Raw genomic sequence first — 16,462 nt, forward strand, 5'->3', positions numbered from 1 at the left:
GGTTGCCCAGAGAGGTGGTAGATGCCCCACCCCTGGAAACATTCAAGGTCAGGCTGCACGGAGGCTCTGAGCAACCTGGTCTAGTTGAGTATGTCCCTGCTCACTGCAGGGGGGTTGGAATAGATGGCCTTTAAAGGTGCCTTCCAACCCAAACTATTCTATGATTCTTTGATGCAGAAAGGAAGGAGCTACAGCCTGGATCTGGCAACACAGGATTTAGCAGCAGTCAAAAAAGTCACCCAATAAACAGAACAAATGAATCCACATGACTCTTCCTGCTGCCTGTATGGGATTGCTGCTGGCTCCTTAGCTTGGCTTAAAGGTTAGCTAGATGATATCTCTGTTTAGTGCAGTTTAGATGTACCATAAGACTGTAAAAGTAGACTGCTGAGTATGAGACAATATCTAAAATTTTGCTCAGTCAGATTGCAATTAATATATTTAACCTAAACAATTTCATTTGCTTCCCTATCTTCCTTTTGGTGCTCCTAAGCAGCATAAAAGTTACATTCAGGATGAAATCAAAATACAGAGATATTGCCATTTCCATGTCATGCAAAAAGCTTTGATATGTCCCCAGATCTTAACAGTTTGACTAGAATGATAGTTCAGTATATATATCTAACCATCTTGCTTCAGGCTTGTTCTGCCTGCCAAAGGAAAATGAAAAGCCCCCTTTTAGCACAACTAGGTGTATTTTTCTAAGTGCTCAGGTAAGTGGAGGAAAAGAATTTCTTGTTAGATGTGCAATTATCTGATGAACAGCTATTTTCTGTCACTTCTATACCACATACCCTGGAACTTTTCAGTGCTGTAATTTGAAATCCTGCTAGCTCAATGAGTGACATCTCATTGTGAAAGCCTTGTACATATTACATGAGATTATTTTATTTAATAACATTTATTCCCACTAAGCATGAGAAACATACTTACTGGAGGTGCTATAAATTTATACAGGGAAGATCCCCTCAGTGCTAGAAACTTTGGTGTGTACATGCGATCCTGAAGGGAGTCTTGTTCTCGTTCTTCCGTCCAGCCCATGTAGACTATCTGACAGAAAAATCAATAGTGTTGACAAATTCCTCAGACACTTTCTTCAAATGAATTGCAAATACTTCATGCAAGTAAGCTGATGTCTGTCAAATTTTACATAGCTACAAACCTTGAACCACTGAAACAATATGGTGTATTGGCAGGTCACTTACAATCACGTACTTGTATAAAGCATGCCTGTTATGACAATCCAAAACCATCAGAACAAATATATATTTTACTAGCAACAATAAAAAAGCTAAACCACATATTCAATGGATGTTAAAGGTCTATTATCTCATTAAAAGCTCCCTGAAGTAATTCTACATATTTCCTGACAAATTGCATCAGAGAAATTTAATGCAAATGAAGTGTAAGGAACCACTAGGCAGGAATACAAAATCAAGTAACTGTTGTTACACTGCAATGGAGATACTACTCCGCATGCAAGTTCACAATTATGCATTAAACAGTATGATCTTACAATTTTTATTAGCAAATAATGACAAACAACTTTTTTTTCTTGCCCTCTGAAAATCCCTATGTAGGAATTTTGAACCTCCGTGCTTAAGAATAGCAAATTAACACTGTTTTCAGACACTATTCTGAACAGACTTCATCTACAGATAAGTAACCAGAATGCTGTCAACTCTTATCACTACCTGCAGATCTTTGGACATAGATGTATGAACTAGAACTTACTCAAACCCATTTTAGGATCTAATTCCCTACCTACCCATCTACTAAGTTTGAGCAATTTAATATCAAATCCTTAAAGAGTGACAGAGTATGAGTCACCACCATGTCAACTTCTGGAGAACATCTGAACCAGGAGTAGAAACATCACGCAACTTTTGATTTATAACCATGCCATTAGTAATACAATGCAATTTCCAGTGTGCACTGGTACACAACTGCTACGGAAAATACATCAACCCATATTTCATACACTGTTACTAATGGAATAGATCTATTTTTAAATCTCTTTGTGAAACTGTTTTCTACATTAACTAGGCATGGAGTACTCTCTGTCTTAAATGTCAATAATGAACATGTAAGGAAAACAGTTTAGGAAAAATAACTACAATCATATTAATAGTCAATGAATTAATAAGTTCTCCAATGGTATAAATGTACCTAAAATGAATGTTTATAGTGCATGTTTTATCCTATGAGATTTTGTATGTCACATACTTTTAAAAAAGTAATTTACACAAGTTTATTTCATTACTGTTGGGAAGAGGATTTTCATCAACATTTCTTCATGGAATATGTATTAAAATAAATGGGGGAAGTGTCTGTTGAGGTTTTTTTCTTGTTTTTTTCTGTTAGATTGTATTGTAACACACTGGAAATTAATGTTTTTTTCAAATCCCTATGTATGAAATCTGCACTAGTTTATTAGATATTTTATGGTCTATAAACAGAGACAGGGAGAAGGTGTATTCCTCTAACACTTAACAGTGAAACCTGAACATTTAATTCTTTTGCTGATAGCAAACACTAATACTATAATATAGTGTTTGGTCCAATGTATAATGTGTTTAAGTATCTGTTGGTTTGGTGATTAAACAAGTTTATAAAACTCAGTAAAAAGAGAGAGCTGCACCACAATACTCAAGAATCAAGCAGAGTGCTCAACACTATATTGTCATGCAATAACTAAAAAGCCATGTTCTCTGAAATCTCATTCATTCCTGTATGAAGAAATAGTCAGAAAAAAAACCAACCAACCTACAGGTACAGTAAGAGATGTTTTAAATTACTTAAATTCAATGTTTATTCATATTTCCCTCTTTTCTGATGTGTCATATGTTATCCAATGCAGGATAAGCGTGGATCCCCATTCCTCTGACTTGGTAGGCATCTGTAGTGCACAGTGACTGAAGGGCTACATAGAAGAGTAAAATTAGTATAAAAGCTTGTATTACTATATGCAGAAGTTTGGCACATTTTCCTCTCTGTAACTTAAAGAGAATGAATGATCTCTAATTTCTAGGAATTGAGACATCTATGCTTTTAAATTAATTAAATGGAATTTATTTGATTCCATCTTGATTTGTTTCATTAAAATCGGACACACATCTTGCCTGATGATATTTAATATCACTGTACCACTGTATGTAACCCGCTTTCAGTCACTTTTTTCTTTTTCACATTCCTCATTTCTACTTCTACTATTCGTCAGAATAACAGGATACAGTAACTCATGCTGTGCAGATGTATTGATATTTCACATTTCATTGCCTTAACACTAAAGCAGCCATAATTTTTAAGGCAATTGCTCTTTTAGATATTTCTCCTTGCCTCTGTAGATCATGAGGAGAAATTAGATTGTACCAAGGTTTTATTAACAAAAAGGCATTTCTCCTTCAGACTAAATACCTACTATTAAACATACAGAAGAACTGTTAAGCAAAGGCTGTGTGATTATTAATTAGGACCACTTACAAAGTTGTTTGAGTGCATGTGCATATTTATCTGTCTGGATTAAAACAGTATGGGTTAGATTCTAGAAAATAGGGCAAAACTGAACAAATACTTGATAACTCTCCTATGTGTTCCTAAAGTGGTCTCAGTTTATGTAAACACACTCAACATGTGAAGTTAGATAAAGTAATGTAATTTTTACATAATGAAGCTGAGAAACTGTTGAAAATATTTCACTTTGCAAGGTAAAATAGAGGCCATGTTCTTGAGACATTTATGTTACTGGGAAACCTTTTGACTTCTGAAAAGGCTTTGACTATGAACAACTTCAGGACAATTATTTATTTGGTAAGGAATCAACTTTCCACATGAATAGTGTGTATATATGCATTGAAATAGTGGATGAATATGAAATTTAACTTGTGAGTTTTGGATCATATCTTCATGCTGTACACGTGGACTTGGCCCAAAATATGGAATTTCAAGTGGCTCTGTCTGAAAAGAATTGTATACAACCACAGACATATGATGAAAGGAAATAAATGTGAATCACAAATAGACAGTGCATAGCATGCCCCTTTATAAATTTAAAAAACAGGTTAGTTTTTTAACCCTACCAAAGCTTTTTTGAGTCTTCATAAACTTCTGACCATTATCAACAAGGTGGTGGTGGGGAAACAGATATTATTTGTGACAACATTACACTTAAAAGATAATTTTTGCTGTGCTGGTTTTTAACTTGCCTGAAGCAGCTCATTCTTCAAAATCAAATGGTGATACAAATTGGTTGACTTAGTGGCTGCTCATTCAGTAACAAAGATTCAATAAGTTGTTATGGCTTATGAGTTAAATCTTATAAAGTTTTAACAAAATCTAGATCTAAGTGACAAATGAAACAGGACATTTTCTTTAGTCAAAAATCCATAATCTCCGGATTTATTATGTATTTACATCACATGGACATTCTAATCAAGCAAGATAAATTGCCATAAATTGCCATATTTCATATCAGTCCAACATATTGCTTAAAATGACTTAAATAGCCTCAAGTTTCAGAGAGACTCCTCCAGAGTTTTTATAAAAATTTTGTTACGTTTTAGGAAAAACAGTAAGATGAAAAATACAGGAAAATTTCCCCAAAATGAAATGTAAAATGTATGTGACATTAAATGAGTGAGGTGATTCAAAGATCAGGGCAGATGCACTGAAAGTTTTTCTTCTTGGAAACTGTGAAACAGAGCTGTAGGGTAACAGGACAAACATGGACTCAGAAGATAATTGAGTATGTCAGACAACACAGGAGGAAAATTATGAGGGATGAGGAACTCAGTGCTCTCTACCCTGGTTTTAATATCATTTTCTTTGTATGATAGTCTCAAAATTCATTATAGTCAATTGTTAGAAGAAAAACAATAAAGCCACACTAAAATGGAACAAAAAGTGTGATCACAATACAATCACTGGCAAACACAGTCCTGTATTGAAAACCATTAGTATTTTTATGCTGAGTAAGATTTTTTTTCAAAGTCAACAGCAGAACTAATCATATACAATTTTGAATGCATCCTAGAAAAATTTTGCTGTACTGTAAATAGAGTCAAAATATCTCCTATCCCATTTTCCAGGTTTGTAAAAAGCCTGGTAATATTTCCATAAATATTTTTCTTTAACTCCTGTGAATTATTTTCTACTTCTTCACAAAGTCCACTAAAACAAGGCAGTCTGCATATGAAAAATAATCTGAAAGAAGCAGAAGACAAATGGAAATGAAAGGTTATTTTATTTGTGTTTCAGATTAGATTTAAAATAATTTAAATCCTCATTTGCTTCGTTATGTTTTGTGCCAAATAAACTTCAGTAATGTTTGGTATTTTCCAGAAAATTATGCCATGAAGTTATTAATAACAAAGGAACAGCTTTGGCAAATATCCCTATTGGCTTTCATTTCTGAACTTCAAAATTTAGAAATGAACTATATTTGGTTTGAATTATGGATGGACATGGTCCTGCACAACCTGTTCTAGATGATCTTGCTTGAACAGGGGCATTGGGCAAGATGACCTCCAGAGGTTCCTTATGACCTCAACCATTCTGTGATTCTGTGAAATAAGAAAAATTATGAATATGTAAAAACAGAAAAGGATTGCTTGCGGAATAGTTCCACACCCTCAGTTCTCCTGTTATATCTCCTCCTTTCTATCCTATGTGTTTTAGAGCTATCACTGACAAAGATCACCTTCATATTTTTGAACCACCTAGCTACTAATAGATTATTCGACCTCTAAAGATTTCGTTATTATTGGAGATTGTAAAATTATTATGGGAGATTATGAGATTACCCATTGATTGTATAGTTTAATTTCCTTCTGGCTAAAAACTCATATTGCCATCTTTTTTACCAGACTAAGGTTGAGTACAGGTTTTCCATTTGGTTTTGTCCTCTTCTGTTTTTTTAAACAATCACACAAAAATTAAGGAAATATTTAGGCATCTTAAAGTAAACAGTACCAGAGAAAGAAGAAAATTCTTCTTATAGAAGCTGATTTTTCCCTTACACTCCAGATAACTGAAAACTGATATCAGACTGAAAACATATTTGTTTTCTTCACATGCAATAACATAATCAGAGTGAAGACAGTTGTTTAGGGTAATGAAACTTGCCTGGACCTCTGCAGACATCTGTTCAACAGTATCAGCACTGTTTGAAAAACGTGCATTATAGTTTACATTACACCCAACGCTACCCCCTTAGCACCTGCCTAATGAAACCTACCAGATCTTGCTGGAAATCAGGACTATGTTGATTGTTTCATGCCTTCATTCCCTTCACAGATTTGAAAAGTGATGGCTACATATGGATACAGGACAGCTTTCTGAACAGGTAAAGATCTGTACTTTTCAATGTTTCTCACAATCTTCTTGTTAGAATCTATTTATTCAGAACAACAGTTTTCTCATCCATTCAGATTTTCATCCAATGTTACATGTTAATTGGTACAGTTTATTTCAAAGCACTCATTTTACTTATTTAAGACTTCTAAGTCTTTGTTCATTGAAATAAATTCTTCTAAAGACAAAGTCAATTTGAATATTAATTGGGCAATTGTGTGCCCTTGTCAAAATATCAACATTAGAAGTTGGGGGTTTTTTTGCCTCCCTTAAATTATTCTAGTCAATGAACAATTATATGCATTTAAAATTCATTACAATCTGAATTTGTTCATTTTAATAGAGGTGATTAGCATTTAGAAAGTACAGCAGTCCTGTATTAAGACTTTTTCCAAGAAAGACCTTATGCAGATGTTTTTACAAAGATAGATTTGGATGCAAACTGTAGTATTAAATACAAATCTATATTAATTTGGGGTGTGTTTGTGAAATAACTAGAAGGAATCAGTACAGATATAGCTCATGCTAGTCCTGGTTTGCAGGATATTGACTGGGTAATTTAAAAAAATAATCATCAACTGCAGTAGCTAGCCCGTATATGGTAAACCCCCTGAACTGCACATGGGATGCGTGCATTTTATGCGGGATTGAGCTAAGCATTTTCCTGGTTAATAGGTATGGTTTTTGATGAAAAAATGTACCTTGTGTTATCTAGAGTGATCTGCCTTCCTCACTTGAGTGAGCCTCCTTTCTTCTTGTAGAGACTTCTCTTGTTTATTTGCCACATAACTCTCCTTCGGAGCAATTTAGCATATCCCTGAGCAGGTTCATTTGGTTTATCACTGAGGAGACAGTCCCACTGCCATCACAGGCATTTTACAGCCAACCTGAGAAGCTTCAGACCTTCTCTGACATTCTCAACAGAGCTGCTCTCAGCAAATTCTTTGATAATCACCAGGTCTCACACATATCCTGAATAAAAAATTACTGTATATCACACTTGTCATCATTCCACTTCCTTTTGCTGTTGCGTAACTGCAACCAGTAGGATTCTGTGTTTTTTACTGGGAAAAACATCTTTGATATATTGTCATATTTTAATTGCTACCTGTCCATTTTTCACCTATTGAATTTATGAACAGGCACAAAGAGGGCTGTAAATTTTAATCCAGCATAAAATTTCTGGGTTTTTTGAGGGTTTAAACAGAGAACAGTGCAATAGAGAAAGCTCAACACTCAGGTGGCAAGAAAATAAACATCATCTATGCTAAAGCCTAGTAGCTTGACTGTGTTTAGGACATATATTTTGATTAATGTCTCTTTTTTTCCCTCTTCTAAATGTACACAGTATAAATGTAATACGTCTTTGAGGCTCTAAAATATAAATGAGTGAAACAAAAAATATTTCCGATAATCAAGCTGGAGGGTATGGCCTCTCCTTTCCAATGAACAATGTGTCACATTCATCTTTGTCACCTCAGGTTGGTGAAACATGCTGAATGAAGAAAAAGATCAGAATATTACAAGTCACTAAGTGTCTTTCAGACTTTTGATGGTGCCACCAAGCAAACAACTGACATATTAATCTTTCTCAGGTAGCAGTATAAATTAATCACTTATGAAAGCATTTATTATCATAATTAACTTGCCCTAGGAGTAGTTTTCAATTAGATTTCAACAACTGGTTCCAGAAATTAATTTTATTTCCATTTTTTGTTTCTCTGGAAATGACTAGTAAGCAGCACTTGGACAGGACTAGTGCAATTTAGGCTATCTGGCTGTCTCCGAGAGATCATACTACTCATGTGGCTGCTCTGCTAACATCTTGAAAGCCTGCTAGATTCCTGCTTACTGAGCTTCATCCAAAGGAAAAGGAAACCATAAAAACATGAGAACCCCAAATGTCTGAATGTATAGAAAATACAGATGATGGGTAATAGAATAGATTTATTTGACATTAATTTTAGCAAATATAAGTTTTGAGTTTGCATAACATTAAAATTACATTTCTATAGAATTAGATGTAAAAGTACTCACAAAGCCAAAGTAAAACTGCAAATACTCGGTGTTTATTAAAGCTGTCTTTTAAGTCTCTGTTGTTGCTGCTTGCCCAGCAAAATAAATGTATCTGACAGAAATCCCTTTTTTTGGTAACAACAACTTCACAAGACCTGACTTACAAATATTTTTGTACTGTTGTGAGACTGGAGTTTGAACTATGTACAAAATTAGCAGTGCAGACATATATGTAAGTACACAAAATCCTTTTTAGACTCAAAATACTATATTTAAATACTTCATCCTCTGATGGAACCAACATGAAAATTCTATGGAATACTGCTATTCATGACTACTGTGTGACAAATATTAGGGAGACAAATTTTTCTTTCCATTCTCAGGCATTTAAAGGGCAGTACTTACAAGCTGATGAAAATAGCAATTAATGTTTGGAAAATCTCTTTTGCTACTTATACCAAGAAACAATTATTTTCTGTCCTATCTGATTATCAGAAGAAAAAGACTTCTACAAGCTTGAAGTGTTCTTAAGGCTTTCTCAGGGCTCTCAGAGAACACAATTACTACTTATATACTCCCAGAATAATAAATTTAAGTAAAGTCTCCAAAAATATTTGAATAAATTTAGACTAGAATTACATTGTCTTTCAGCAGCTCATTCATTTTTTAAGAAGTCAATGTATGTAATTGAAAGATGAAAAAGACATCAAGAGGTGGTTTTCAGCTTTCATAATCCATGTTCTGTTAATGAATATTTTTGTATGAAAAGAGTGTGACTGAAGAAGTAGGAGTAGTGAAATGTGGGGTTTTTTCCTTCTTTATCAGCATCATGATTTTGCTGTGAGAAAGAAGATTTAGGAAAGGTCAGCTGGTGATAGGTAACTTCTTTTTGTTATGGAAAAAATTGATAAAAATTCAAGGAAAATTTCTTAATTTCTAAGAACTCACAGCATCAAGGGAAGGACTGTACTATTACAACAAGCTAAAACACCATTTGAAATGGAGTTTTATATTCATGAAATGCACATAATGAAGCAATTATTAGAGCTAATTAAAAATAATTATATCTATATAATCCTTCAAAGATTAACAACTACTGCAATCAGAAACATGATGGCAAGTGATACGTGACACTGCTGGGTATGGTGTAGTTAGCATTTGTTTACAACCATTGATGGGGACAATGGTGTCTCTTCTAAGCAAAGTTAGTTATCGAATTTTCTTATGAAGCTTTCTGGACATCAGTATCTCTGGCAATTACCAGTCAGTGCATAACAGTAAAGTTTCCTAAGGGGATGGAAATAATGAAGAAATCTTATCTACTGGTGGATTAGTCAAAATAACTGAAAGCCACACAGCTCTCCTACAGAACATGAAAATTTACAGATGAGAAGTGTTGATGTATCTGCACAGAGTCTTTGCTGGACCAACATTACTGGTCCCAATTATTAAAAGGGGAAAAAAAAAAACCCACAAAGCAGTATAAAAGCTTAATGTTCAAATCAATAAAGAATACTCCCTAAGGTAATTTTATCATTCATTAACTATACCAAGTAATCTTTTGTCTTATGAATTCACAGTTTTTGAGATCATTAAGCAATAGGTCTAATTAAACTTAATTTCTAAATAGAAAATGATTAATATTCTTCTTGATCTGTAAAAAATGAGCAATGTAGTAAACTTCAGTTTATATTTCAATTCAATTCATATCACGTAGTAACTAAGTTGTAAACTGATCCATAAATTTGACATATATGAATAACATTAAGGTTTTTTCCTTATCAGAAACATCAGGCAACAGTTATCCTCTAATATTCCTTTAAATCAAAGTGTATTTCAAAAATATATATAAAGAAATTATCATAAGTAGGAGGAACAGAACACAGAATTATGAAACCAAGACATTTTCACAATCATATTGGTCACTTATTACTAACTCCACAACATTTACACGAGTGATTGAAATTTTTCTTTTTTTGTTAATCATTATAATGAATACAATGTGATAGAAAATACTTTGGTTTTGACAATATAAGATTGATTTAAAGTAAAAATTCTAGATAATCATTAAATCTATCACATATAAAAAAAACACTAGCTGAAAAAAAAGTTTAAAAAATGCCTCTAAAATGTCATCAGGAACATATTTGCTACAGAAACACCTAGCTTGAACTTTCATTTTTGTTTCAAATAATTCTGCATGTCAATCTAATAAGTTCAATGCCGTAAGGAAATCAAGCATGTATTTAAGCTTATTTCATACTTCCTAGCCACATATATTCTATCAGAGTATTTGGAAAGCCATAGATTTTTCATGGAAAAAAAATAATTTTTTTTTTTTGCTTTTAAAAGTTTTTTCATTGGATTTTGTAGCTCATGAAGGCTACTTTTGAAAAAAATTACAGTTGAATGGATAAAACCTGCAGCATTTACAATCTGGTCCCAAAGAGTATTCATCTTCCACTACAACTAAATAGAGACACCATAATGGATCGCTGCTTTTCTCTTTCACCTGCCTTCAGAGCTTGAACTTTCAATCACAACTGCCTGAAAAATAAACTATTTTTATAAAAGCAAATAAATATTCTGCAACTGAAATCCAAAGTATGTACCTTGCAAGATCTACCAAAAGAGATTTATTCACTATGTCTCTCTTGTGGCATTATGGCAAAGAAATCATTTATCAAAGCACCTTTGATGTTTTCTAGTGCTTAAAAAATACTGAATTGAATTATTTCTCTTGGTGAGACGTGTTATGAAATCTCCATTCTTAGGGATATTCAGAACTTGACTGGGGAAAATCCTGAGCAACTTAATTTATGTTGGCCATTCTCTGAGAAGGATTTTGAACAGATGACGTACAAAACCTCATCCAATTTAAATAACTCTGTGTTTTTGTGAGTCTTTGATCTCAAAGCAGTCACATCTGTCTTGGAATCTGTTTTAAAATAGTCCTGACTTACTATTCTTAGCAAACCAGCTTCAGCATTTTTTTTATTACAGTGCCACATTATTTTTTGGTGGCACACACAGTACTACATACCACATGTAGCAGTCTATATTTCATAATCCATTTGTAGCTGTCCATGATTTTCTAAACTCACTCATTTTATATCTACCCTAATTTTCAGTGGGACAGCATATCAAACATCTCACTGAGACTTTCATCCTTAAAATACACTCTGGAAAGGAACTTTTAGTACAGACTGCTTGCAGGTAAGGCACCACTGAGATTGAAGACAGTGGGACTCCTCTGTTGCTCATAAGTTGCTATTGAGAAATGGAAGATTAATTCTATCATCCCTTCTCAGCTGTTAACAGCAGGCTGGAGGGGAAATGGCTATGATTTCTGAGGGACCCTGATATTCTATGGAGACGGAGTAGAACGGGAAAGAGGAAGTGAGAAGTCAGACGAGAAGAGAATAGAGCTGCTAAATATCTTGAAATTGCTTAAAATTCAATTGACTTTCTAAACAGAATGGGAAAGCTAGCATGCAAAGGACTAAAAGGCATTCTTACAGATTCTTAAAGTAAATACATTCTTCCTAAATTAATTTCTAAGAAAGAAGTAGAAATGGAGCTACTCTCGAACCACTTTAAATATCAATTTTCAAAGAGTGGTATCCAAATATAACAGGGTTGAGAAAAAGAACCAGAATGAAGTTCCATTCTGAAAGATAGGAAGGTAGAAGAAAACTACTGCTAAAATATCTACTCCAGGAGCTATGAAAAACATTAGGGGATGATTAGATCTAGAACATGATATTCAGTATATTCTACTTAATATTGTTTTCATGCTTCTCTTCATAACTTATTTTTCAACAAGCTGATTTTTTTGCTTTGATTGAATCTAGGCTATCCTGAAGGATCTTTTGCTGCTCATAGGCTAATAGTCTCTGGTAGGGAGTTAGAAGTAGAGTTCATAACATTTACTGAACTTATGTTGCACTTAATCTTTTTTCAACAGTGGGGTGATGCCTGTCAATAGTTGACTTATCTCTGACATCTCAATATTTCCATGGATTTTGTAGTTTCATTGGAAAAATTCAGTCTTTATGAGTACTGGGTAACAATTATTTTGCAATATCAGAGCTCTCTTCCTCTCAGGCAATTTTTTTTTAATGCAAAGTGTCCCACCATCATGAACAGCCGAGGGATACAACCCATAAAAGACTTAACTGCCCCAAAATTAACATTGGGTCCTGAATGAAACTTGAACTTCAGTGTTAGATATTTAGGCTCTGTATCCACAGTAATCTCTGCAGAGGGACAGGCAGGTTCCTTCACCCACAGGGTAGACAACATAAAAAATCTGTTGTGTGTGCCATCTGTGTGGCTGAATGAGAGATCCTGATGCAATAGTTGAAGGCCCTGTGAAGAGCGGACAGTGATCTACAGGAACTTTATTAAACAATTGATGGATGCAAACTCATAATTAATACTTAGCCAGAAGTCTCACAGAGACCATCTTTTCTTCAATGCCTTTTCGCATAGTCTCAGAGGTCTGGATCCTTTTTGCATACTTTCCCACTCTCTGGGGTTGGTTTTGAATGGCAGCCTACTTCAGCAGGAGGGGAAGGAGAGGCTGCCATATTATCTCACCTACTGCCGTTAGGGCAGGCTCGTGGGAGCAATAAGTTGGAGTGATGAGTCGCTATTGCTTCTATTAAGCAAGTACTGTAAACAGTAGGCTGTTAAACAAATAATGGGAAACAGCATGACTTCCGGCTGTATATTTGAAGAAAGCAGCTAGAAACTGCATACTCTTGTATCTTGATTATGCTGGACTTTGGGGATACCTTGCGCATGCCAGAGTGACTCTGGACACTCAGCACTTACACACCCCAAAAGCCATCAGGTAGAGACCTGTTTTAGGGAAAGAAGCCATATGTCTGTCTGGTCCTTGTTCAGAAGTACCCAGCCACAGCATTGCCTGTCTACTGCTTTTACTCTCTTTTGCAGCTCCAGACCTGCACCTTTTTCCAGAATCATTCTTCATAAGTATAAGTGGACTTTTTTGGTTCTAAACCCAGCATCACTGAGAGATATTCCAACAAGGAAAATGTTTCTTATTAAATAAGTAATTAAATTTTTCGGTTGCCAGCTCCTGAGAATATTTTATCTATTTGCCACTGTTAAATTTTTATTTGCTGTGTCATCAGATAGGATGGACTTAATAAGTTTTGTTTCCCAAAATAGTAATGTCGAAAACCGAAGTTCCTTAATGTACTAAATGTATAACAGATACTGCTCCCTAAACAGTGTCCCCTTACCAAGAAATATAACTGTTTAAAAGGACAATAAAGTGTCCTCATATCATGAATTTCTATGGGATGTTTCTGCATTTGCAATTAACTACACTTTTTAACATTTCCCATCAATTTTATTGACAATTTTCATTCAGACATTTTCAGTGATTAATCCTTCTTGGTTTTTTTCTCCTTCTGCATTTATAGATAACCCATAAGTTGTCAATTGCTTTGTACTATTTTACACATCAATTATTTTTTGAAATTCAGGTAGCAGCTGTATCACCGATACCACAGACTATTGTTGTGATGAATGGGAAAAGATCAATGACCATCTGTGGTCCACAGAATCCTATTCAGCCACTGTTCTTAGAAGTTCAAGAGACTAAATATATTTCCTTTCACAGAGTATGACATGAAGCACTGATCATCTGCATAGATGTAAAATAAGTGAATGAGAAAAAATGAAATGCTTATTCACCTGTCCTCTTGAAGTAAACTGTAATTAAAAATACTTTCTTTAAGCCTTTTGAGTCCCATGTGCTCTTTCAATAGAAGATCTACAGTTAAACTATATGCTTCATTGATTCCAATTAATTTATTTAGATGATACAATTCCCCAAGGAATAATGTGTGTATATGCTTACTGAACACCTTCATTCTAATTTACTAAAACTAATCTTATTCCCAGGAACTTTTACACTCACTTGATGCAATAAAAGAGACATTACAATAAAGCATTGCGAAGTTTTTATTTCTAGCCTCTTCCTCGAATTAAAATTCCAAAATGGCCAGACAGAACAAATTCATATGTGGCAAGATATGGATACTAACAATTCCTGATTTAAGGTGAGACTAGAGGAAAAAAAGTTTTCCCCATATTTAATCTTTCTAAGTATAAGTATAAAAAAACATTACCTGTATCTTTTGTGGATATGGTGACTCAATTTCTCTCTTTTTCTTATTTCCTCTCTTTGTTACCACTTCTCAGGAAATTGTCAGAGAGCAGAGAGGTACAGGACATTCAAGGCATCTAATTCTAAACATGGATGCTGAAATTTGATTCCCGGCCTCCTGCTTTTTTGGCCTGTTCAGTAGCTAACTCTGGGTTTGTGTGGCAAGGTTTTTGTAGCGGTGGGGGTTGCAGGGGTGGCTTCTGCGAGAAGTTGCTAGAAGCTTCCCCTGTGTCTGATAGAACCAATGCCAGACAGCTCCAAGATGGACCCGCTGCTGGCCAAGGCCAAGCCCATCAATGACGGTGGTAGCGCCTCTGGGATAACATAGTTAAGAAGGAGGGAAAAAAAGGGCACGCAGAATTTGCAGCTGGAGAGAGGAGTGAGAATATGTGAAAAAACTCTGCAGACACCAAGGTCAGTGAAGAAGGGGGGGAGGAGGTGCTCCAGGTGCTGGAGCAGAGATTCCCCTGCAGCCCATGGTGAAGACCATGGTGAGGCCAGCTGTGCCCCTGCAGTCCATGGAGCTCCACCGTGGAGCATATAGATCTCCACCTGCAGCCCATGGAGGACCCCATGCCAGAGCAGGAGGTTGCCTGAAGGAGGTTGTGACCCCGTGGGAGGCCCACATTGGAGCAAGCTCCTGGCAGGACCTGTGGACCCATGGAGAGAGGAGCCCATGCTGGAGCAGGTTTGCTGTCAGGACTTGTGACCCTGTGGGGGACCCAGACTGGAGCAGCCTGTTCCTGAAGAATGGCACCCGTGGCAGGGACCCAGGCTAGAGCCGTTTAATAAGAACTGCAGCCTGTGGGAGTGACTCAGATTGAAAAAGTTTGTGGAGAACTGTCTCCCGTGGGAGGGACACCATGCTGGCGAAGGGAAGTGTGAGGAGTCCTCCCCCTGAGGAGGAAGGAGCAGCAGAAAACGATGTGTGATGAACTGACCACAAATCCCATTTCCTGTCCCCATGTGCCGCTCAGGGGGGAGGTGGTAGAGAAATTGGGAACAAAGTTATGCCCTAGAAGAAGGGAGGGGCGGAGGGAAGGTGTTTTAAGATTTGGGTTTTTTTTCTCATTATCCTGCTCTGATTTTGATTGGTAATAAATTAAACTAATTTCCCCAAGTTGAGTCTGTTTTGCCTGTGACAGTAATTTTTGTCCTTATCTATTCTTATCTCAACCCACAAGCTTCTTGTTATATTTTCTCTCCCTTGTCCAGCTGAGGAGGGAAGTGATAGAGTGGCTTTGGTGGGCTCCTGGTGTCCAGCCAAGGTCAACGCACTAGACTGTCCAACAATAAAATACATGAAAAAGATGCAAGGATTTATTCTATTAGAATAAAAAATGGTCCTTTCTTGGTTTAACATTTGCTACTTACGTTTCCAGTCTCAGACATCATAAACATCCAACTCCCCCAATCTGTCTTTTAAACTGCAGATATCCCTTTCACTGGCCCGTTTATGTTACATACCCCATTTCTTGGGTACGTGGCAAAATATCAGATCCAAATACGTTTAGAGACATAAAGCAGGATTTAATTATGTCATGCATATAAACAGAACACAGATCACACTGTTGCAGAAAGTAGCAGCTAAAGGGAAACCCCTTATTATGGCAACCTAGTAATTACAGCACTCAGCATGTCAAACCTGTATCTTTCGTCTTCTAACCTAACCATCTAGCTAAAACCTGAGGTATAGAGCTCCTGTTGAAGTTATGACACTACGCAGAAAGACACACAAGACCTGTGGGACCAAAAAGAGCCTGATTTCACACCTGAGAGGAGTGTAAAGGTGAAAGATCTGGTAAGAATCCACCTTAATCTGGAAAGCAGTAGATTGAGCCATCCACTTACCAGTTGCATGCTTTTAACTCATGACTGTCACCCAAAAAT

The 16,462-nt window shown here is 35.8% G+C and overlaps 1 protein-coding gene across 1 annotated transcript in view; it reads right to left on the reverse strand.

The window, feature by feature from the left end:
* The window catches only part of SNTG1 (syntrophin gamma 1), a gene marked incomplete at both ends in the record, with an annotated part of 164,040 nt that overhangs the window by 52,536 nt on the left and 95,042 nt on the right, over positions 1–16,462 (reverse strand). Inside the window, one exon of the mRNA XM_081996425.1 lies at positions 934–1,050. Within this exon, the coding sequence (XP_081852551.1) occupies positions 934–1,050 (117 nt within the window). The remainder of the gene's footprint in view (positions 1–933; positions 1,051–16,462) is intronic.

Source organism: Phaethon aethereus (genome assembly GCF_964289735.1).
Source record: "Phaethon aethereus genome assembly, chromosome: 2".
Classification (NCBI taxonomy): domain Eukaryota; kingdom Metazoa; phylum Chordata; class Aves; order Phaethontiformes; family Phaethontidae; genus Phaethon; species Phaethon aethereus.